This window comes from Rhea pennata, chromosome 2 (assembly GCF_028389875.1).
Source record: "Rhea pennata isolate bPtePen1 chromosome 2, bPtePen1.pri, whole genome shotgun sequence".
Classification (NCBI taxonomy): Eukaryota; Metazoa; Chordata; class Aves; order Rheiformes; family Rheidae; genus Rhea; species Rhea pennata.
The window spans coordinates 89,983,397-90,006,062 of record NC_084664.1 but is presented as its reverse complement, the minus strand read 5'-3'; the positions used below and the strand labels follow the sequence as shown (position 1 = coordinate 90,006,062).

Below are 22,666 nucleotides of genomic sequence, written 5' to 3'. Positions count from 1 at the left end.
CATAACCATACTGTTGCATAGGTGTTTTGATTCCTCAATCACTTTTTTTGTATTTCAAAATCCACCTGTTAATTTTTGTCTGTTTTGACAGTTCTCATTTAATGAATACTCGAGCATTTAGCAACAGCAAATTAACACTGAGATTTAAGGATATCAATTGTAAGAAAATATGCAGATATCAGTATTTGTGATAATACTAGAGATTACTGTAATGTACTACTTCATGCACTCATGTTTTAAGGTCTATCTAGAGCATCTGGATCTCGGTTTTAGGTCTTATTTTCCTTTTGAGTATTTTAATAGACTTTCCGTACCCAAAGAAACATCCTATCAAGTCCATTAAATATTTAGGAAAAAAAATAGTTAGGGTAGGGGGAGAGAATGTGTAATCATTTGCACACACACCTAAGTTAGAAACCTGGTTTATTTGAAACTGAAATCAAGAGTCCAATAGATAAAACTCTTAACATCACCACTGGACATTATATAGGAAAACTGGTTAAGACCAGACTGCTTCTCTGGTGCCCAAAACAAGGATCAACTCTGCTGACTTCCCAGCTCCCCACTCCAAGAAGTGCTCTGTTATCGTAAGACCGATCCTTCGCTGTTCATCGTAAGCTTTCCTGCTGATGCAGGCTGCCCCATTCCTTCCTGCTGGGACTTCCCTGATACCAGCAGACCTACTCCAGAGAAAATATGGCTCACAATATCTAGATTTTGAGAGTGAATATGAATTCTTCCTTACTGAAAGCTCTCTAAATTGGTTCACGAACCAAATTTTATATATAAATATATATACACACATACATATATATACATATATATATGTATGTGTGTATATATATACACATACATAGGTATCAGTGAGTGCATAATGAGCTACTATTAGGCTGTAAGAATACACTGCTTCTTTCTCACTGTCACTTTTTCTTTGGGGGGGGAATCCCATAAAGGTGATTATGTTTGTTATACACTGGTATAAAAATGACTAAGCTTTACCAAACAGCAGATTCTCTCAGTTTAGGTCACTGGATATTACATACACATCAAAATTCTTTGAAGTGATCAATATGAAAATACCAGGGTTGTATCCAAAATAAAATTTTAAATAGTTTATAGAACCTCAGGTGAACAGGCAGCAAACTGTTAAAAACATCATGTCCTTTCAGAAACAGCACATGGACACACACAAAATCTTTATCTGTTTTAGAAACCTCTATTGCATAGGACAAAATATGTTTACCACTTTAAAAAGAATTAAAAAACCAGAAACTTGGGGGCGCATTACCCTTCCCTTATAATGCTGGCACAAGTTAACTGATAGAACAGCTTCCTCTTTCTTCTTCTAGGAGAGGTGGGGTTATGGGAAACAGGAAGAAAAAGTATCATGTATAATTTAGGTTGCTTATTACAAGTGTTAACCACCTGCTAATGAATTTTGAGGCAATATTTACAAACCAACTGAAACTGACCATAACCAGGAAAAACAAATAGTACTAAACAAGGCCCGATTATGTCCGCCACTAATTTATACAGTTTGTTCACCAACTCAAATTAACTTTTTGATCAACTTAAAGTGGCAATTTTGGATATAATCCCTAATATGAATGCTAGCTTGCATTGCACAATATAATCTACTCTGTTTTTACACAATTCTTATACTTTCTATAATGGCAGTAAAAACTTGTCATCTGTATATGAGTATCATCGGTTTGGGTAAGCGCCAGTTGAAAGTGTTGACGTTAACAACTCATCCAGTTTTAGCTTGCATAGTGTCTGACTGTGACAGGAGTTCAAGCCACGTAACTAATCTGTTACGGAGGATGGGCTGCTCAGTTAGTACCTTATGCAATATCAACTGAAATTATATAAATATTTCCCCCAAGCTTCAGTGACTATTGGATAGGGCTTCTACAGAGAAGGTATGTGCATGAAAGTCATGTATTCCACGTATCAAAGCAATGCGACGCCCTCCAGAGCGTTTTTGCTTTTGGAAATAAGAACCAATGCTACTGCTTTGAACAACAGATATTTAAACAACCAGGTTTCAACACCAACAAAAGGAGTTAATACTTCTGTTTAGCAAACCTATTTAACAAATAATAAACACATCCATTTCAAGTCAGTTAACTATAGCAGTTTAAAAGGCCTTCTCCTGCCCCCAGCAGAATGCCCACCATATTAGTGCTAGTTAGATATTACAAGTCATCAGATTTAACTGGCAAAGGTATTACGATTGGAGGAAAAAAAAAAAAAAAAAAAAAAAAAAAAAAAGACTGGCAAGTATTTTATTGCTACCAGCGCATCCAAAATGTTGAGGCGGGGGCAAGGGAAGGAGGAATGGATGTAAAGGCTACAACCGCTTTCTCCAGCGGATGAAAAGAAAATAAGGAAAAAAAACAAAAAATAGGAGAGTTAAAAACCACAAATAAATCAAATAGATGTTTTTCCATCTAGTTTACCTCAGTGTTTTAACCAACATTATACATTTTATTGTTTAAAAAAAGATGTTGACATTGCAGAAAAAAATAAAATTTGTTTTAAACAGGACAAATGTTTTACATGGTGGTATAAAAAGTCTAATGGGAGGCTGAAGGGAAAGAAGGAAAAAAAACACAAAACAAAACAAGAAATCTACTCCAGGAAATGTAAAAAGCTAAAACAAATTCCAGAAGTGTAAATCTGAAGGTTTTAGCTTTTTCAAATACACAACTGTGTGTGCCTTTCACAATAACAGCACAACTGAACGAGACCTTTATACTACTGTAACCCTTCAACAGGCCAGTCTGCAAGTTAAAACAAATAACTCAAGTACAATAAATTGCTAAACTGATAAGTATGCAATTACAGATTGCTTTTAGTTGTTTTAAAAACCTCTTACATATTTAATGGTTCATCTTTTAAATTCAAACTGTGCTTAATATTTTTTAGTTCAGACACACTGAAACCCAGCAGCACAGATGGTTTGTGGTTTTGTATCGCCTTTAAGCATATATTCCTCCTTTTTCCAAAGAAGGATGCAACATCAATTTTTGATGCATACAGCAGTGAGGATAGCAACTCCATCTCTTTTTTAGTAGGATATGGCCTCTTGTGAAAGTAATCCGTCAAAAACTGTTTTTGAGCCTCATATGAATTGTATTCATACTGTTTAGGATCTACTGCTAGAATGCGAAGATCCTCACTAGAATAAAGTTTCTTCATCTCTGTCCTAGTATTAGACTTTTGTCGCTTGAAAGGCACTACCCCTGAATTCACTTCTTTTTCTGAAGATAGAGCTATGCCAGTACTTAAGCTTTGAGGCTGCTGTTCTTTATTCCTTTGGTCTTCTGCAACAAAGCAGGTATCAGCTTGTTTTCTTTTAAGCATCACAGACTCATGCTTTTCACCATTCACAAACAGTAGCTCTTTCTTCTCAGTGCGCTCAAGCTGCATCTTCACACTTGAGTTGCTGTCTTTGGGAGCACTTCTACAACGGAGCAGGTGTACAGCAATAGCTGTTAGAGTCATGTTTCCAGTGTACACTCCACAGCAGTGGATGCACTTGAAAGCAGGAGACTTTAAAATTGTATGTACAGTTGGCATTATATGATGCCTCTCTTTCAAATGCATTTCATAGGCTTCTTTACTAACAAAGGTACCAAAACAAAAGGGACATGTTAACACTTTTTTCTTGCATCTATTGTTCACTTCCACTGTCTGAGGTTTCACTTTGATGTAAACAGGGACAAGGGTCCTTGAATTTACTCCAGCAAGCACTGCCAGATGTACTTCTTTTTCACCAATGTCTTCATCTGGTAACACCGTACTGAAATCAAAGTGTGGAAATACAAGGTCACCCTGAGCATCATTATCTAGTTGAAATCCTCTGTTGCTGTAATCTGCATGTAACTTCTTTTTCCCATTATGTGTAGTTTTATTGTGCTCCACAAGGCTTTTTAAGTCATGGAAAGTGAGTGTGCAAAACAAGCAAGCTAAACCATGCATCAAGAGATGTTTCATAAGCTCTTCCTCACACAGAAAACATTTACAAGAGAAACACCGGACAGTCTTTTCTGTCATCCACCTTAAAAAGGGTGCGCAAGCTGCAAGTTTGTCAGGCTCCAGGTTTTCCTCGGTTTTTATTTTACCATGTTTGTGAGCCACCTCCATGTGCACCTGGTAGACATTTGATGGGAAAAGCTCATTGCAAACAGGGCAAGTCTTCCACTGCTTAGCCTGTTTGATAGCTTGATTTGTTGCAGGATCAGGTGGAGAAGTCTGTAAAGATATATTCTGAGAAGCTAAAACCACTGGAGGAGAGGGTGCACTAGCTGGTGACTGAGATAGTTGAGTTACTGTCCCAGACTGCATTAGCTGGATGGGCATTTGTGGTGGTGTAACAGTTGCTACACCACCACCAGGAGGCACAGGCAAAGTAACTGAAACTGGGGCAAGCGTGTATGTAGGTATCCCATTAACCTGCTTACCAGTTGGAATCAACTGTCTAAGTATAGGACCTGCAGTTAGAAAAGCTGTGTTTTGAGAAATGGCAGGTCTAACTGGCTGATTTACAGGGATAACTCCTGGAGCAACAGGTTGATTAAGCTGAAGAAATCCAGGCCTGACAGGCTGTCTAACAGGAACAACTCCAGATGCAACAGGCTGATTAAGCTGGAGAACCCCAGAGGTAACTGTCTGGGTCACAGGAAGGACTGCATGACCAAGGGGTCTATTCACATTCCCAAGCGACTGGTTCACAGAGAGAACTCCTGGCGCAACAGGCTGATTTACAGGGCTAACAGGTTGAGCAACAGGTAGAGGTCCAGCTGCAACTGGACTATTTATAGTACCAATAGGCTGATTAATAGGAAAGAGGCCAGGCCTGACAGGTTGATTAAGTGGAAGAACTGCAGGGGCCACAGTTCTATTTAGGGTCCCAACAGAATGATTAAGAGGAATAGCTCCAGCCCCAACAGGCTGATTAAGAGGAAGTCTATGGGAAACAATGATAGGCTGTGAGGGTGATGGCTGAATATTAACAGTATTCTGACCTACAGGAATATTACTAGATACCAGAGTAACATGTGACGCAGTAACAACTGGAGCGGAAGTTGTTTGTGGAAGGCTACCAGAGGCACTTGGAACAGTCAGTGATCTGACTGTGTTCTGAACTGCTTTGGCCTGCACCACGGTCTGGTTTTGATTATTCTGTGGAAATGCAAGCTGGATGCAAGCCGGCGCTGTAATGGAACCTGCTGGGGCAGTGGCTGGCCCTAAAGGCGGAGCAGCCACAGCCATAGGTGGGGGAGGCTTCGGAGCAATATGCATTTGTTTCACAAGTCCTGGTTTCTTAATATGTTCTGAAATCACAGAACGAAGTTTGTTCTCCAGGTCTCTGTGGGTTTCAGCTGTCAAGACATGATACATTAAAGAATCTTGGCTGTTTGCTGAAGCATTGCACTTCTTACAGTAGTGCTCAACAGAATTCTCTTCACTTTCATCAGGTCTCTGGCCAAAATAGGTACTTATTAGATTTTGAAAATGGTTCATCAGCACATGTTTCTTCATATTGTAATATAGTGTGTCCGTAAAGTGACATTTTAGACATGTAAAGTTTATGATGTCACTCCTAAATTGTTTCATGCCATCCAAAATGCTGACTGTATAGTTCTGTATTCTCTTATTAGATGAATGAAACATCCGGATGTGTTTTCCCACTATTTTGGGATCAGAAGCAAATGCACATTTTGGGCAAGGAACCACCAACTCCTGGTCCATTTCATCTTCATGGTAACGGTGCAAGTGATTCTTGAATGAAGTAAGCAATTTTGAAGAGAACTTGCATAAGCTACAGCAGTACGGCTTTGTTCTGTATCTCTGCAAACAAAACAAAAACATCCACTTAGAAACTGCCAGTTTCTAAACCCCTGTTATCCATTTGAAAATAAGTCTGCACTATCACCTGTCAAAAATGCCTTCACTGGATGTATAGCATATATCTTCTCAGTTTCATGGAGACCTGTTTTTGAAAAGCAGACTTAAAGATGACATACTTAAAAAGGGAGAAACATTTGTGTCCTTTTTGCTTCTGTAGAACTTATTAAGAAGCCTTAAATGGGTTCTGTTCTAACCCAGTTCAGGTAATTATGAAGCCAGTTTTAAGAGGAGGAAAATCAATCACAGAACAAACTAAGGAGAATTTGTATACCACAGTATATAGTAGTGAAACCTTGGCAATTAGGAGTAGCAGCCCTTTTAGTATGAAGCTTTTAGAATTTTAACTAACAGGCAACAGTGCCACCTCCTATTTACTGAGGGGAAAGGGAGAAAAGTGAAGTTTTTTTGAATATTTCAATATCCTATCCCTCACTGAAAGCTTTTTAAAAGCACCTCTGCCAGCAAAGCCTTAAAAGACTCAAGAGCCAGAAAAAACTAAAGCAGTAATGACCTCTGAGTATCTCAATATACCGGATACCCGCTATTGTAATTTCTTTAAGAAATTTACTTGCATACTCATTTCTGAATGTGTGGATTCGTCTCAGAATTTAAGAAAAAGATTTTACTGTGTAAAAAAAATAAGCCTAACCATCTTCCTTTAAACTACTAAAGGGTGGTAAAACCAGTAAACTGCCACCTGTTTTTCTTATCAACTTGCTAGGAAGTTAACACAGATTTCTGCCAGAAACTACAAAACCAGTGACAACATCAAAGTGACAAATCTGCACTCAAACATCTAGTGGAATGTGTCTATTCCTTTAGATGGGAATTACACCTTATTGACAGCTGCAAGTCTTCACTTACAAAATACTATCCAAAAAGAACAGCAAGTTGTTCCACCACATCTGGCCTAGCTACACCACCCACATACATGTCCAAAGGCACATTAGAAAACTGCAAAAATTTGTGTAGCTTTTTTTGTCATTTCGTATAGCCATGAAGATCACCTATTTAGCAGTACTAAAGCAGTGTCCAGATTATACCTTTTGAATTTGGAAGTTAGGTTTAGATCAGGTAACATCAGTATGGCTACGGCTAGTGAGGCGTACTACATTGGAAAAGGACCATTATGTTACCTCCTACTCTTAGGCAGGTTTTTTAGGTGTCTGGTCTTGACTACTAGCAAACAGCACCAGTGCAAACTAGAAGTTCCGTCTTACGTTGAGTATGGGGAGCAGAGAAAGGCCACTGCAACAACTAGTGAGGCAAATACAGTATTATTAAAAACTGCACCTTGCAAGCCTTACTTCTGAAGAACTCAGGTGACAATGTGACTGCTTTTTTTTTTTTTTTAATTGGTTGCCCCAGGCTCAGATGATCTCATTTATTTTCCTGTACTAGGCCCATACCCTCTTCACGTTTTACTGTTTCTTACACAAAAGGGACAAACTATAATAACTTTTTGCTGTTCATTTCTGGTTTCTGTCTTTCTGTCCCTGCAAAGCTGTATCAGTTTAATGTACTGTCAACATTTCCCTGCTACCAAATCCAGATAATATAAGAGTACATTAAGTATATAATCGTTAGACAGTGAAAACGCTTCACAAGTAAATGATCCAACTGCTGAATTAATCTATTATTCTGAAGTAAAAAAAAAAGGTTCTAGTTTTTACAAACATAGCAATATATCACCAAGAAACTGACTCTAATATGCATACCAGTAAGGTCAGGGGAAGTATTTCTTCATGCCTTCTTAGACAATTTGTTTATTTTTTGATGGAGGTGTGAGTGACATGAAACTTCAGGAAAAAAACATTTTAGATGACAGAAGCATGACAGAAGTTTACTACTTTGACCTTTTTGAAACAGTTCTTCCACATAGACACCTTAATCATTTGGTCAGCATGTTCTGCTTACACACAAGTCTAAACTGCTTTTCATGTTTGCAAATGCTACTGCTCAGTATTCTATTATTGGGATCACAGCTACCCAAGTTTATCAAAACAAGAATTCTAATCTGCTTCGGGAAACTAAACTGTCACAACATAGTTTGACCAGCACAACACTAACTGCACAAATGGTATCCAAACAGGCTCATTAGAGGTATTGGGGGGCGAGGGAAACAGCTCCACTCCAACAGAACCCACACCCGGATACAGTAACACTTTCAATTCTGCACTGCCACATTCCCCATAACCTAGCGACAAGCAGAAAGAAACAACAGCCTCCAAAAGCCTTAGTTCTTCCAGAATTACTAAAGTCTCCATAAAAATAAAACTGATGGCAAAAAACAGTCTAAACAGAAATCCTCTCCAGCCTACAGAGTTTCTGATGCAACTCAAAACAGCTCTTTTCCCTTATTGTAACAACTTTGGTCTTTCCGAATATGCTATTCTGACTTCTTTTCTCTCAAATCTAGGTAACACTAAGGCAAGTGAATGACATACTTCAATGAACAAAAGTTGTTTAAAAAATTTGGCAGGAAGCAACTTAACACTGAAGAGATATCACTTGGCAAATCAATGCTACAGTAGCACATTATGGTCTTTGCAGTGAGATTCATCAGATCAGATACTAATGTTGGTTTTTTGGATAGATAGAGCTACTATATTCATTCTGACTATTTGAGCCAGGATAAGATTTGTATTTCTCCCTCCTGGCAAGGGATCAGTTTTTACTCGTGAATACAACTGCCTTGTTTGTCTGTTTCCAGGCGATAGGGATGGAAGAAGATTCTTTCCCTAGCAGTTATTTGTAATTCTTCTCCATTCTCACTAGAAGAGATAACCATTTATCTTAACGGATTGTGGAAGGGGGGGGGGGGGCAGGGAGGAGGGGAACCACGCATCTCAGGTTTCAGAAACTTGTTTCCTCCATCTTCATCCCCCTCTTCCCTGTTCCATGCCTGGAGGGTGCATCTCCTTTGTTCAGCTAACATGGAAGATCTCCCAAAAGTAAATTTCTCAGTCTTTAGTAAGAGAAAGGAAACAAAAAGGAAAAAATTGCAAGGTCAGATCTCAGATAATGTGTTGACTAGAGCCTGGAGACCTGTCATTACCATTAATAGGATTTAATCCATTCACCAAAACTAAAAGCAGTCTGACTGAAGGTAACTAAGACTTGTCTGAGGCAGGGATAAGATGTTAAATACAAACTTCTACAGAAACAGAAAAACAAGTCACTTTTGACCCTTTCATCCGCAAGCGCACCTGAACAATGAGCCTTCACTGCCTTCATCTCCTTACTGTCCTCTCCTGTCCTTGTTGACACAAGCCCAGGGTTAGAAAAGGAGAACCAGCAGACAACAGTTCTGTGGGGAGGGTAGGCACACTACTAAAAATCAGAGTTTGGCAAAAAAACCTGACAAAACACCAGGCTATCTTAAAGAGTTATTTCCATACCACTACCAACCTCAACTGAAAAAATGGCCCGCTACTGTTCACAGGATGTTGACAGGCCTTCTCATGGAAGTAGTCAGGAGCCATATGGCTTTTCAGCAAGGTTCAGAAAAGACTACCCTTTCTTCTGGATATTCTCCTATTCTTTAGTTACAATATTTGTAATTTTGTATTCCAGAGTTTCCAATAGATACTTTGTTTTACTCATCTCAATCCTGTTTTTCTTGCAGATTCTAGCTGCAAACATTCCAGCTACACAAAAAGTAAAAGCTGTTCCACATCCACAAGTGTTTTTCGCCACAGCCTAGTTCCAAGTCACTACAGTTATCTAGCTTAATCTACTCACATCTACCCAATTATTTTCACCCTTCCAAAGAAGGAAAACGCATGTTGCATACAAGAGTGTGTTAAGACTACACATCAGAGATGCCAAAAAGGCAAAAGAATTAATGTGACACCTGGAATACTAATGTGCAAGGTTGTATTTTTAAAGACTCCCAACAGCAAAATACAGTCCTTATTATCAATACCATGAAAGTAAAGGAAACAGAAGCAATGAAATACTATTTCCTTGCATGTACTATTCAGAAGTCTTCAAGATACTTCATTATTTATTTTTTTTAAAACCACAAGAAGTGTTTTTCAGTCACCAGGACTTCTGAAAATGGCAAATAGTAACAATTCCACATGCATGTCCACCTACATTTTCTGATACAGACAGACATACATACCTTTCTTTTGCCCACAGACTCCCAAGGGGAGACATCACTCCATGAAGTGTTGAAAAAGTATTTTTCACCTGGGTCAAAACTTTTAAGATTCTGAAAGAAAACCAGAAAACAAGACATACAGTCTGTTTATGTAGGTCTTGACTACAAAGAACATAGTCTAAATACAGAGCAGAGTGAAGGGGGCCCACAAAACACATGAAGGGAAGGTCTGCACAGTATTCACCAATGGTCCACACAGTATTCATCAGTTCAGAGAAATTACTTCTGCCCCTTATTTATTTTATCTCAAATACTAGCTCATATTATTGCCTCATGTTGCATCACAGAAATTCTGAACACTTTTTACTCAAAGTAGTGTTAGTATTTTCCATCCTACATTATTTCAATTGTTTCTAGCCAAGTTCAATGAATACTGGAAGATCCTTCCTCCCTCTTTCTTCCTCCTAAGTCTACAGCATTTCAGTATTTACTTCCATTTAACTGGCACTACAGATTATTTTACAACAGGTTTTAAGTTTTTACATGTCACTATGTTTTTACTTGCAAAGGAATTCCCAGAAGTTTATTTCAGGAAATAGAATTTCTTTCAACCTGTAAAAACAGTATTACAATTGTGTCTGCAGCAACTGTAAGAGGGCAAACAACTATAACATCCTTCTAATCAATTCCACTTAAAAACAGTTTAAAAGTTCTCCAACCCAGTCAGTTAGTACTCTATTTTCTGAGGCTCATACTTCTGAAGACCTTCGACCAGCTTCAGCAGCACGTTAGACAAGTGTCTTACATGAAACAGGTTGTGAATCCAGGCTTAATTCACACTGGTAATTAGCATCAATTCTCCTTTCCTGCTCCCTTCCTTTCCCCAAAGTCCTCTTATCTAAACAATCCTGCAAGACACTTTCAAAGAGCAAGATATTTTCAGCTCCATATCAGAATCCATTGGAACAGCGGGAACAGGTAATGAGAACTGTTAAAGATTACTTCTCTTGAAGACAATTTTTTTTCCAATAAACCTAATAGCTTGTAGTCAAGAAATCCAATACAGTATTTATGAGAAATTTACAAGCAACCTAGGGCACAGAGTAGCAAATATATATATGGGGAAAGGAAACAGATCTTGGAGCAAACAAATACACAAGTCTGTGTACACAGGCTCTGTTTACACTCAGCTCTTGTCTATGTAGTGTGAATCTGAACATTGCTGTTATCTGAGCAATAGATTACAATGGGCCAGAAAGTTAAAGTTTGATTAAAAAGAAATATTTTTTTTTTTAAAAAAAAAGAAACACAATTTAGAAAAAATGTAGCCAAGTTTGTAACGGGCTTTCTAGCTTCTTCAACCTGGAAGTTTCTCCAAGGAGAACCCTGAAGAGCTCCAGGCAACAGCAAATAAACGTTTTCCATTGTAACCAAGATCTAGGTAGGGAGGAGAGTTATTACCTCTCTGTCCTTAAAATAAATATTCCTAAACATGTATGACCCCAGAAAGAATCATTGCACAAAGCAAGAGAAATCCCACAGCCTTGAAGAATACAGTGTTTTTCTCTATCAGGAGAGAAGACTACTCAAGACTTACTAACAGACTAATAGCCTTCAGCCAAACTTGCTGAAGGAAATTACACAGGTCATTAACAACAGGGAAAAAAAAACACCACAAGAAAACAACAAAACTTTTCTTGGATCTCTCCAAGACTCAGAGGCCCTTAGGCCCTAGAGTAGATCTCCAGTTTCCTACACCCAAAAGGTAACAGATGCTCATGGTAGATCTAGATCTTTTTGCTGAAACACCAGGTTTTGTGCAGAAAAATATTGACTGGTGAAGAAAAGCACTGACTACATCCCCATGATAAGAATGTTTAAGAGGCCCATTTCAAACTTCCTTTCAATAGAAATCAACATTGATAGCCCAGAAGCAAGCTTTGATTGGTTAAACTGGTTACACTCTTCCCAGATTTCTCAATTAGGGGAGGGAAGGGAAAACAGGGTGAAGGAAAGGTGAAAAAGAATAAAACCCTCTGAGTAGCTTGATAAATCACAATGCACCAAAGGCATTTCTGAAGCATAAAAACATTTTAGAACTGAGAACTGTTTTTGCTTCTGAATCAAAATCATCACTATTTTCTAGGACAAAAAGATGAAAATGGCCACAGCCCAAATGAAAATTTACATTAAAGATTCCAGTATGCTTGACGACCTAAGTTTGCCAAAGGAATATCTCTAACACCACAGTTTAAGTGTACTTAATATCATTATTCTGAGAACCAAACCAATCGTTTCATACAAAAAGCTTGTTTTCTTCCTAGCAGAGACCAATTAAGAACTTTTAGCTACAAACTAATCCTTTCGGTCTCCAAGCTACAAAGGACTCCCGGTGAAATTCCTTCACCTTCCTCATAAACCACTATAACCATGTCTTATTAGGAGAGTTTAAGACTGATCTTAAGCTCAGACAGCTGGCCAAATCTAAATCTTATAATTTCATACCATTACTTAGCTGTCCTGCCTCAAGAGCACCATGTCCAGAAATCCACCTTGATATTAGAGGGAAAAAAAAAAAAAAAAAAAAAAAAAACAACTGAGCATGTTCTTGTCTAATAGACATCAGACACGCTATTCTACCAACAAGACAGACTCATAGGAGACAAACATAAATTAAGTTCTAAATACTGTTTTTGCTATTAAATTTGCACTCAAATAGCCCCAGATTATCTAGAAAACCAATTTTAAGTAACAAATTTGTTTGAGGGAAGTTATTTTACAATAAACTAAAATATTGTCTTTTTGGCCCATACTTCCCATAGCCTATTTCAAAATGAACCTTTTTGCTAGGTTTTTTCGTTTGTTTCTGTCTTTGTTTTCTAAGGACTACCTTATTCACCATTAAGCCCCATAGTTCAATCAAGAAGCTGACTTACTGTTTCAGGCAATCTCATAGCAAGAAAACTAGTATAGAAGTATTTTTAATTTCAATGGTCAAGACAGAAAAACTTCCTGTTTAGAGTTCTAAACACAACACAATATACAAAATAAGAGCAATGAAGATCTTGAAATTATTACACAAATACACCTTTTTGTGCTCTCACGATATTTATTTAAAAGTATTAAGTATAATTAAACATTGTTAATTACAATAACCAAGCGTGTTACCACAAGAGACACCACCAATCCTGGAGAATTAACTTTTTTCCTTCAGTACCATTACACAGAATCTGATGCAAGCTCTTGCATGAAGTAGGCAAAGCAGGCAAAAAAGCCTCTGCAAGGGCTGTCTTAAAGACTACTGTTTAGTCACTGAAAGCATGTTACTATGCTTGCACTTCTCTGGTATTACGTTGTCCAGTCTGCTGGTGTAAGTTCTTCTTGCTTGTTTCACATTGCTTTCTCCAGAAAGCAACCACAATAGTACCAGGTTCATCTTCATCACTTCAGTGCACCTGCATATACTTTTAAGACGTAGAACTGAACTACAACTCAGTGAGACAAATCTGGCATTCTTCCTGGAAGCAGTTTTAAAGGCTTGATATAGATTACTGGATCTCATTGCTTTTTGTTTTGTATAAATGTTGACAATTTGCACATCCTTCAGAGGGATGTATACATTCCCCTTGATAAGTGAAGGGAGCGTTCCATCTCTTTGGGTAGATTCAAATCTTCATTTCATCATAAATTTAAAAGGGGGGGGGGAAGTGTGGTGTTGACAGGTAACATTTTATTAATAGCATTTTACCTGAAGCTGTAGTGTTTTCTTCTGCTGAAATATTACTAGCAGAGTATGCAGCACCATCTACAACACATCTTGTTGAGAAATAGTGTTTTAGCACATAACGTTGCCGGAAACTCGAAGTTCCACCCCTAGTATATAAATATTGTCAGACTTGAGAAATCTTGAAGTAAAGACAGTTCTCTTTCCTTTACCTCATCATAAATATCTATGGTAGAGGAATATCATCTATAAATAGTGAAATTTTTTTCAAAGGTTTAAAATGCAAATTTCAGATTTTTTACATTACTTATGTTTTACCTTCAACAATTCCCTGCAGCTGTCAAGCCCAATATCCACAAGAATGCCCTTCACCTTTTTTCGAGCCTTCCTGATATTATCAAGATTTTGAACAGGAATTTGAAACATTTTGCACTTTTCCTGAAAAAAGGAAATATAAAAAATAATGTGATGGAATATTTGAGCACAAGCACTCGCATTTAACAGTAAAATAAAAATAATTCATGAAAATACATTCTCCAGTAAGAAAAAGCTAAAGCCTTAAAGTAAACAACTGGTGGGCTTAATATTTCTAATTAGATCGGTTCCTTACTTTTAAGGAAATACAAGCTGATTTGAGAGGCAAAAAGATCATTTAAATTTCTTTTCTCTCATCTACACAAAAATTCCAAGATTCTTCTTTCAAGTTTATTTCAGATCACTTCATGTCTATATGGTAGCTATACTGCTTTCTTAGTATACAGGTTTTCTTGCTAAAAGCAGAATATTATGAAGCTCTATCCAGAAAATAACTATCACTTCATTCAGCAAGGACAAATATCAACACTTTTCACTTTGAATGCTAGTGTCAGGACAAGAAGCCTCTCATAATTTGACTTCTTGTCATATACATACATATGCACACACTTAAAATGTGATTGCTAGCAAAATGTTTTGCAAAAACTTTATGCTGCTGTGGGCAGATTTTGACTGGCACAAAGTAAGACTACAGGAAGATTAATGCCATTCAAACAAGCAAAAACCAATGTAATTAGAAAATACAACTGTATAGCAGTGATAGCTAAATACACTCGGGTAGAACAGATTTCTGAAAGACTCCTTTATCTTCAGGTCTCTGTCTGGAGAGTGTGTAGCTCCATCATTTGAATTTACTTCCTACCTCCTCTAGCTGGGTGCCATAAAGAAAATAAGGACAAAAGCTCAATTCCAAAAAGACGGAATATCCACTATGGGTCACCTATCTATTTTAGGGGTTGTTCTGCAGTGTCATGGCCCACCAGAACACACTCTCCTGAAGAGGCTAGATTACTGCAAAACGCAATTTAGACTGAAATGCAATTGCGTAAGACTTAAACTTAAATGGGCACAGAATGAGCGAGGAGTAGTTTTGTTGCAAAGAGGTCACTGGGAGCTTCTCAGCTATTTCTTTGTTTGTAAATAGTTCACTGAGGACCCAATACAGTCTGAAGACCTCAGTCCTTACTTCTAAGGAATTCATCCACCCAGAACAAGGCTTAACAAAAAACAGTACTTCAGCCCTGATGGTTCCGAATGTCTTGAAAAGCAGTACTTCTCCAAACAAGAGATACTCATTGTCAAAACAAAATCTCGCCCTTCAAAAGCAAGACTTTTTTGTAAATAGCCCGGATTGTAAAATACTCTCCCACAGAGAAGTTAGAAAACACTACAAGCTAAGCCTTTAAAAAAGCAGAAAGATACTTTCTACTCTGTACGCCATAACCCAGCACAAAAAAAGGGGGGGAAAAAGTATGTTAATTTATACACAGAACATTGAGGGTTTTTTAATTAAAGTCAAAGAACTCACATGCTATTCTCCTCTTCTTCTCCCCCCAGAGGAAAGGTATGTAGATAGAAATGGAGAGGGAGCCCCATTTGACAGATGCTAGTCTTGTTTTCTACTCTTTTTCATTGGTAAAAATCTGGAAGACATTCTGATACCATTGGCATAGGTGTTGAAGAAGAACCTAAACAGAATGGAATAAATTACAGTAACTATTCTGGCATTATACTATCAAAATCCAAGCAGTAAAATAAAGAAGTCAAATCCTCTTTTTTTAATTGAAGTCAACCAGGTATTTGCATCATCTCTGGTTATGTTTTTATGATCAGTCCTCTACGATAGCAGGTTATGTGCACCAATCCAGTGGTTCAATTCAGATAAAGAGAGTTGAGAGGATGCCACTACGCTCACGTCAGGAGAGGGAGATGTGGTTCAATGTTAGATTCCACTGAGAACAGTTCTTCCATCTCAATCCTTTGATACGTTGATTCTATTGAAGATGAAGCAGTCATCTCTTGAGGTAAGTCTATCTCACAAAACAAAAAATTAGTCTACAAAAGCAGTACAGTATGTTATATCCATGTATTTCAGTGTTTTCTTAACCAGCAACCTTTCTGAAATAAAATTCATTAATCCCAGAGGAAGAAACACAAACATGGAACAAAACCCAAGAATCTTGATGAAAGATGACTTATTTTTCAGTTTTCAAGTAGTTTGTCTTCAGTCCAAAAAGATGCAAGTCTCTGTATCATCTATGATGTTATTCAACTTGTCTTTAAACAAACTGCCTGGGAGTAGGGTACAAAGTTATTCATCTGATAAACTCTGTACCCATTAGACGAGCAAGGCCTTATTGAAGGAGTCAAGCAATTTCAGCCTTCTAAGCTCATTTCTTCAAGCCTTCAGTTTGATATTCTAGTAACAGTTTATTACCCATTTATTTTTTTAACTTCTAATTTATTTCTCTTGTATTTTGGATATTCTTCAAGCCTTAGCTTACACTTAATTTCCATGCATGGAACTGCAGTCAACCTTTTGTTGGTATACATCCCATTTTCAGTAAGCACATTCAACACAAGAGCACTGCAGCAAAATTAAGTCAGAGTTCCCCTAGCTCATGAGTCTCAGTCCTCTTATCACTTTTGCTACTAGAAGGTAATCATCTACCTACTTTCCAAAAATTTTAATGTATCTTCAAAAAATTGATAAGCCACTGAGTTTCCAGAAGCAGTAGCTTTTACACAGAACCAGAAGCAGATCATTAGCAAAATGAGATATTATTGGAGCAGCTGATGCCCTAAGCCAAACTCACTTTCAACCTAAACAGTTCATTCAACTATTTCTCAGTGGCATCTTCATCCATCAATCTATTCCTACATCTACTGTTGTTTTAAATAGTATCTCCATAACGGTATATCCAATTGGAGCTTTATGTAACACTGAAGGTTCACTTCACTTCTGCAACATATGTAACATGGAACTACGTTCAGCATTTCAAACACCATCACAACCATAACTCTTTCCTATTCAATAATACAGTAGCATTTTAATACTAAATAGCAACACAGAAGTCTGGACAGTGCCTTATACAAGTCAAACACAAACACTTTTAGTTCCCCAAGTAACTGGGGCCATAATTTCTCTACCTGTGAACATATTAATAATGTCACTTCTTGGAAGTGGGGCAAAAAAGGAAAAAACATCAGAACAACAAAATCTCATGTCTGCCCTCCTTTCAGCCTTATTTCTTAACATTAAACTCCTATTGGAGGGGACCTCAGGAGGTCACCAAGCCCAATCTCCTATTCAAAGCAGGGTCAGCAATGTATTGCAATCAAGTTACTCAACATCTTGTCCAGTCACATCTTGAAAACCTCCAAGGACAAAGATCTGACAACCTCTCTCAGCAACCTGTTACAGTGCTGGACAGTCCTCACATTAAGACTTTTCCCTTACATAAGTCAGAACCACCTTATTTACCTGAGAAAATTGGGCATATTCAATCAAATTAAACATGAAGCTGGTACGGAGTAAGGGCATGGAAGATGCACAAACTTGCCTTCCTTCTGCATGCTAATACATCCAACAAAATCTAACACACACCTAGAGAGCTTTAAGAGTTCCTAGAAATTTCATGAAAACAGGCAGTTGGATAGAAATCCTGCTAAAAACCTCACAAAGATTGCACCATAACCCTTTTAGGCATCAGGTAATCTATACAGAAGCTAGATTTCAAGACATGTTCATTGAAAGTTGGCTTTCACTACTCTGCTGCTTACAGAACTACTTACAACAGGAAAAGTTATCAAAGGCTCCACTCATTATCAGCTTTGGAAATTCTTTTTTTTTTTTTTTTTTTTTTCACTCTTTCATCTAGTACTTAACTCTGATTAGTGAGCAACTGTGGAAAGAATTTTTATAAAGACTGTTCCAGGTTCTGGAATACTTGGGTAGGAAGCATTTTCAAAAATTTCTTTGACAACTTATATCTCAGTGATTAGAGTAGACAATGCTAATAAAGAAGTTGTTACTGTCGTTTCAGTATGGGTATTTAGGTTGGTATGTCAACTGTATTTAACAAAACAAGAAAAAATGCTTCTTACTTGAAAATGAAATAAGAACACGTAACCTACCAACTCCAAAAAAATGAAGAATGTAAACGTTTAGTGGCAAAGACAGCAGCTAGTAGGACAGGCATGCTGACGGCCTGGCTAAAAGAGTATGAACTCTGATCAGTTTTGTTTTTGGCCAAGCACCATTCTGAAAAGCATACAAGCCCTTAAAAAAGTCATACCTGAATACGCATGGACTGTCCTGTTATCTGGACTTCTACCTGTGCCTTCTGAAAGGGACCTTATAGGGTTCAGGAGTATGTTACTACCTTCTACGCTTATCCAGCCTTTGGAGGGAGAAATGCATAACATCCTATCAACATCTCTAGATGCTCAAGGAGCTTGGAAAACTGTTATGCCTGGAAAGAAGAAATAGTCAATTGATTAGAATAGATACTACTCCTGCTTATTATTTTTCTTCTGTTTTAAGCTTACTTTTAAATTTACAACAAAATTCAAAATACACTAACAGTAGTTCTGGTCAACAAAATAATGCTATTTTATCTTCTTAAATTCCAATTTCTATGCAAGTGGAACTGGACAGAAATCTTAAGTAAACAAAAGGCTTTTCTGAACATCTAAAAAAAAAAAATCTTAAGACGAAATTTTTAGGAGTATGGAAATACAGATCTCTGTATTATAGTGACAGTAACTTTGCTCTTTTCTTGGCTATAAATCATATACCTGTTAAAACAGTCATATAATTCAGCACAAAGGGGACAATTCACTATCTGAATGTAAAAAACATTAAAGTATGTAATTAAGTAAATAAAAATACAGCATCTTATCTGTCCTATCTACAAAAATCATATCAAAATAAATTTAAAACCAAACGATCACTACTTTGGGTTAACCACCTTTTTTAATGTTAGTGTACATTATAGTATAATATACAATCAAATCTGCATTATCCAAGATTGGTTAGAAGAGAAGACTACTTCCCATCAAGCTCAAGAAGCTCGAGGTTGACGCCCTTGTTTGCAATAGCCAAAAGTGACAGCCAGCAGATGATTAAGCTCCTGCGTGGAACCTACTCACATTCAGCAGGGCTCAGCTCCACGCATGGGGACAAGACCAGTCACATCAAAAGCCCAGCTAGCCTAGGAAGAAGTACAACTGCCTTTGCACTGCACTAGTCACCCCTGTATGACTCAAAAGACATTTAACACAGCCACGTTCTACACCAGATAGTCCTCAACCTGCATAATCCAATAAGGGGACAGCCATGGAAGACGATGACTGCATTAAAGGTTTCAACTGAGGGATTAAAGTGTTTAAACACAAGCCAACTATAGCAGTCTTCAATCAGACCTAACCCAGATCACGGAATTTCCAGTGGTAAAATAGCATTATAAAATAGTTTGTGCCCTCTTGTTTCCAGAAGTTTCTTTGATTCTTTCTTAAATAAGGTTCCATGAAGTGGACCATAGGATTACTCCTTTTATTACAGCTTATACAAATAGTCACAAATAAAAATGCAGTATGCACTTACTATGCACTGTTTGTGTGTTACTCTAAATTTCCCCTTTCTTGCTCAAAGTTAAACCAGAAGTTTATTAAAAAGAGTACTAAGGTCTCTAAAATAAAGGTTGGGTGGTGGTGAGCTGCCTAGAGTTATTCTTTTGAAGTACTTTATTCGGGCCTGCAACATTTAGTGGTTCAAATCTACATTTCTGATGACTCAGAGAAAACAACCAATTCTCCCCAACACCGCCCACTGGACAGAACCAAACTTCACATTTCTAGATCTCCCTTCCAACAGATAAACACTATTGTTTCACATTACAAAGCTATGAACTGTTGCAGCAAGAGTCAAACGCATTTCATTCCATACACAAGCCAGAAGCACAAGTTTCCCATTACTTGCTCCACCACGCAAGCTTATTCACGCACACAGCTTTGCCAATCTGTAGGCTACAAGCTGCGTTTGCCCGCGGTGTTCAAGGAGTTTCCATTTCACCACGGATTTACGCGTGGCTACATGAACGTCTAATGTAACTGCAGCTTCCACTAGCGCTGCACTTGCAGTTGGGCATGTACGACTAACACGGCTCATGACACTGGCTCCCGCTTTCCTGCCACACTGCTCCCGGAAGCCCCTCCTCCGCCAGCGTGCGGTGGGCACCAAGGAGAAGGAGGGGCCGCGACCCCGCAGGGCTCCTCCGCTCCCGAGGCGCCAGCTCCACCACGGCGAGGAGCCGCGCAGCACCAGCGCCGCCCCCCACCCCGCCCGCCCACCGCCGGGCGCGCAGCCACCGCCCCACGCCCCGCGGAGCCGCCGCGCGCGGGCGCCGCCTGCGGGCGCCGCCGGCTGCGCCCCGCCTGCACCTACCCGGCCGGGCTGCAGGGGGAGCCCGCCGCCGCCGCCGCTCCGCCGCCGTTGCTCCTGCCGCCGCCGCCGCCGCCGCCTGCCCGCGCCGCAGCCTCCGCCTCCCGCTCCTCGCAGCGCCGGCCCCGCCGCCGCCTCGGCCGCCGCGCCGCGCCGCGCCCCTCCCGCGCCGCGCCGCGCCCCGCCCCGCGACTCCTCCTCCGCCGCCTCCTGGCTGCCGCGCTCACTCCGGGCGCCGCGAGGGCGGCGGCAGCATCGCCGGTGCCCGGGCCCGGGCGCGAGCGCGGCTCAGCCCCCGCGCGCAGCGCCCGCCGCCCCGCGCCCGCCCTCCCGCCTCCGCCCGCTCCTCATCCAGAGCCAGAAAGAGAAAATGGCGCTCGATTTATCCCAGGAAGTGACGTCGGGGCTCATTTGCATGCCAGGCGGCTGGCCAATGGGAAGAGGCGGTGGCCAAGGCTCCCATTGGCTGCCCGGATGGGCTGGGGCGCCTGGGCAGAGGCTGGGGCGGGGCCGGCAGGTGGCGCCCCCTCCCGGCCGGCACTCACCTGCCGCCTCCTCGCACCGCCCTCCTCCACCGCCCCCTCCACGGGGGCGCCCCTAGCGGCTATCGCGAGATCTCGCGGCGTGACGTCATCCGGGGGCGGGGCGCGGTGGTAGCACGCCTATCGCGCGAAGGCACCACGTGAGCACCCAGCAGACCTGTCCTGCTTTGCGTGGAAGGTTGGGAGGTTCCTCATTTGCATCAGCCTCCCTCTGTAAGGCCCCTCCCACCTGCAGCAGCCAATGGGGCGAGGCTTGGTCGGGGAGCGCCGTTTCCCATTGGAGCAGGCACCGCCAGGCTCCCTGCAGGTGGCTCACACCTCACCTCCGCCCACTGGCGGCCATGTCAGCGCTCGTGGGGCTGGGCCTCTGTGGAGCGGTTCTGCAGCGGGGCCGCGGCCACAGCGCGCTGGGCACCTCCAGCCTCACTCCCGCCATCCTGCCCTTCGCCCACGAGGACCCTGCAGCAGCCTTTGGTCCTCCTGTGCTCCACAGAGCTGGCTTCAGCCAAGGCTCCCTTAGCCTCGTCTTCGAAGGGTGAATGGCTTCAACGAGAGCTTCTTTAAGCGTTCACTGCGGGAACAAACCATCTGTCCCATGGAAGCCAACGGGAACGTTGCCATTGGCTTCGGCAGCCCTGAGGGTTCACCGTCTGTCTCTCTACATATCGTGTGCTGGTCAAACTGTTGACCAACTCCTACCGAAGCCCGTGAAGGTCATGACCGTAGGCTGACTGGCATTTTGTCAAACAATAATACTAATAAAATACACAGATGTACAGAATATTATTCTGTTTTTTATTTCTACAATAATGACCACAACAATTATTTATCTTTATATTCAACTTTCCAATAGATACATTAGGACTTAATCAACTGTAAATTTTTTAATATGATACCTTTCTGTTATTAAAAATCGATATGATGTAATATGATTAGTCAAGTATTTTCTGTATCATTATATATTCCGTAGTGGTGTAGGTACATAAAGACTCAAAAACGTCAGTGTAAAAAGTGGGCAGCCATCAATGAGAGATAAATTATTCGTAGTAGATATATGACTGCGATATAAAGAATCTAGTATTACTCAGTGCCAAGAATTACAATGTGTCCCAGATGATTAAAATGTAACATTTATAATAAAGTTGCTAAATAACAATTCATGAAGCAAAATAATTAAATTGGCATTACCATAGAATCATTTCCAGAATGGAAATGTCCATTGGCTTCCACATAATCAATAACATTAAACTTTTAATGCAACAAAACATCAACAAATAATTAGAGTGTTTCAAATAATAAATGTGTTAAAAAGATTAAGTCCAGTAGAAAAGACAGTTGTGGAAGGGGTCTTTCACATCTGAACATTACAGTAAAACTCTGGAATGTCTTAGCTTTCAGCCAGTATTTTCTAGCACTGCAATAAAAATGGCAGCTACTTTATAAAATGTGCAATTTAATCTGCCTATATAATAACTTAGTTGTATATCTTTATTATCTGCTTATCTCCAGCTGTCAAATCCCACAGTGTGTTCAGCAAATTCAACTCTTATTTACGTTATTTGGAGTTACTGCTCATGCGCTCAGAAAAAAACTGATTACATTTTCACATTGCA

At 39.8% G+C, this 22,666-nt stretch overlaps 1 protein-coding gene across 5 annotated transcripts; it reads right to left on the bottom strand.

Moving 5' to 3' along the window:
- Positions 1–1,085: 1,085 nt before the first annotated feature.
- Positions 1,086–20,597, bottom strand: ADNP2 (ADNP homeobox 2). Of its 5 annotated transcripts, XM_062569886.1 has the most exons (7): positions 20,515–20,586; positions 18,365–18,541; positions 15,982–16,060; positions 15,595–15,754; positions 14,070–14,189; positions 10,049–10,138; positions 1,086–5,859 (listed from the first exon to the last, which is right to left on the bottom strand). In XM_062569886.1, exons 5-7 carry the CDS (start codon positions 14,175–14,177, stop codon positions 2,878–2,880), a joined length of 3,180 nt encoding a protein of 1,059 aa, XP_062425870.1. In that variant the 5' UTR covers positions 14,178–14,189; positions 15,595–15,754; positions 15,982–16,060; positions 18,365–18,541; positions 20,515–20,586; the 3' UTR covers positions 1,086–2,877. The 5 variants fall into 5 exon arrangements, with proteins under 5 accessions (XP_062425870.1, XP_062425866.1, XP_062425869.1 ...); XM_062569882.1 differs by having other exon boundaries at positions 15,982–18,541; XM_062569885.1 differs by lacking the exon at positions 15,982–16,060.
- Between the last annotated feature and the right edge of the window lie 2,069 nt (positions 20,598–22,666).

Coding starts and splice junctions, on each gene's coding strand:
- ADNP2 (XM_062569883.1), bottom strand. CDS start 14,177: ATGTTTCAAATTCCTGTTCAAAATCTTGATAATATCAGGAAGGCTCGA. Junction 10,139..14,069: donor GCTGCAGGGAATTGTTGAAG/GTAAAACATAAG, acceptor GTTTTCTTTCAG/AATCTTAAAAGTTTTGACCC. Junction 5,860..10,048: donor AGTCTGTGGGCAAAAGAAAG/GTATGTATGTCT, acceptor TTTTGTTTGCAG/AGATACAGAACAAAGCCGTA.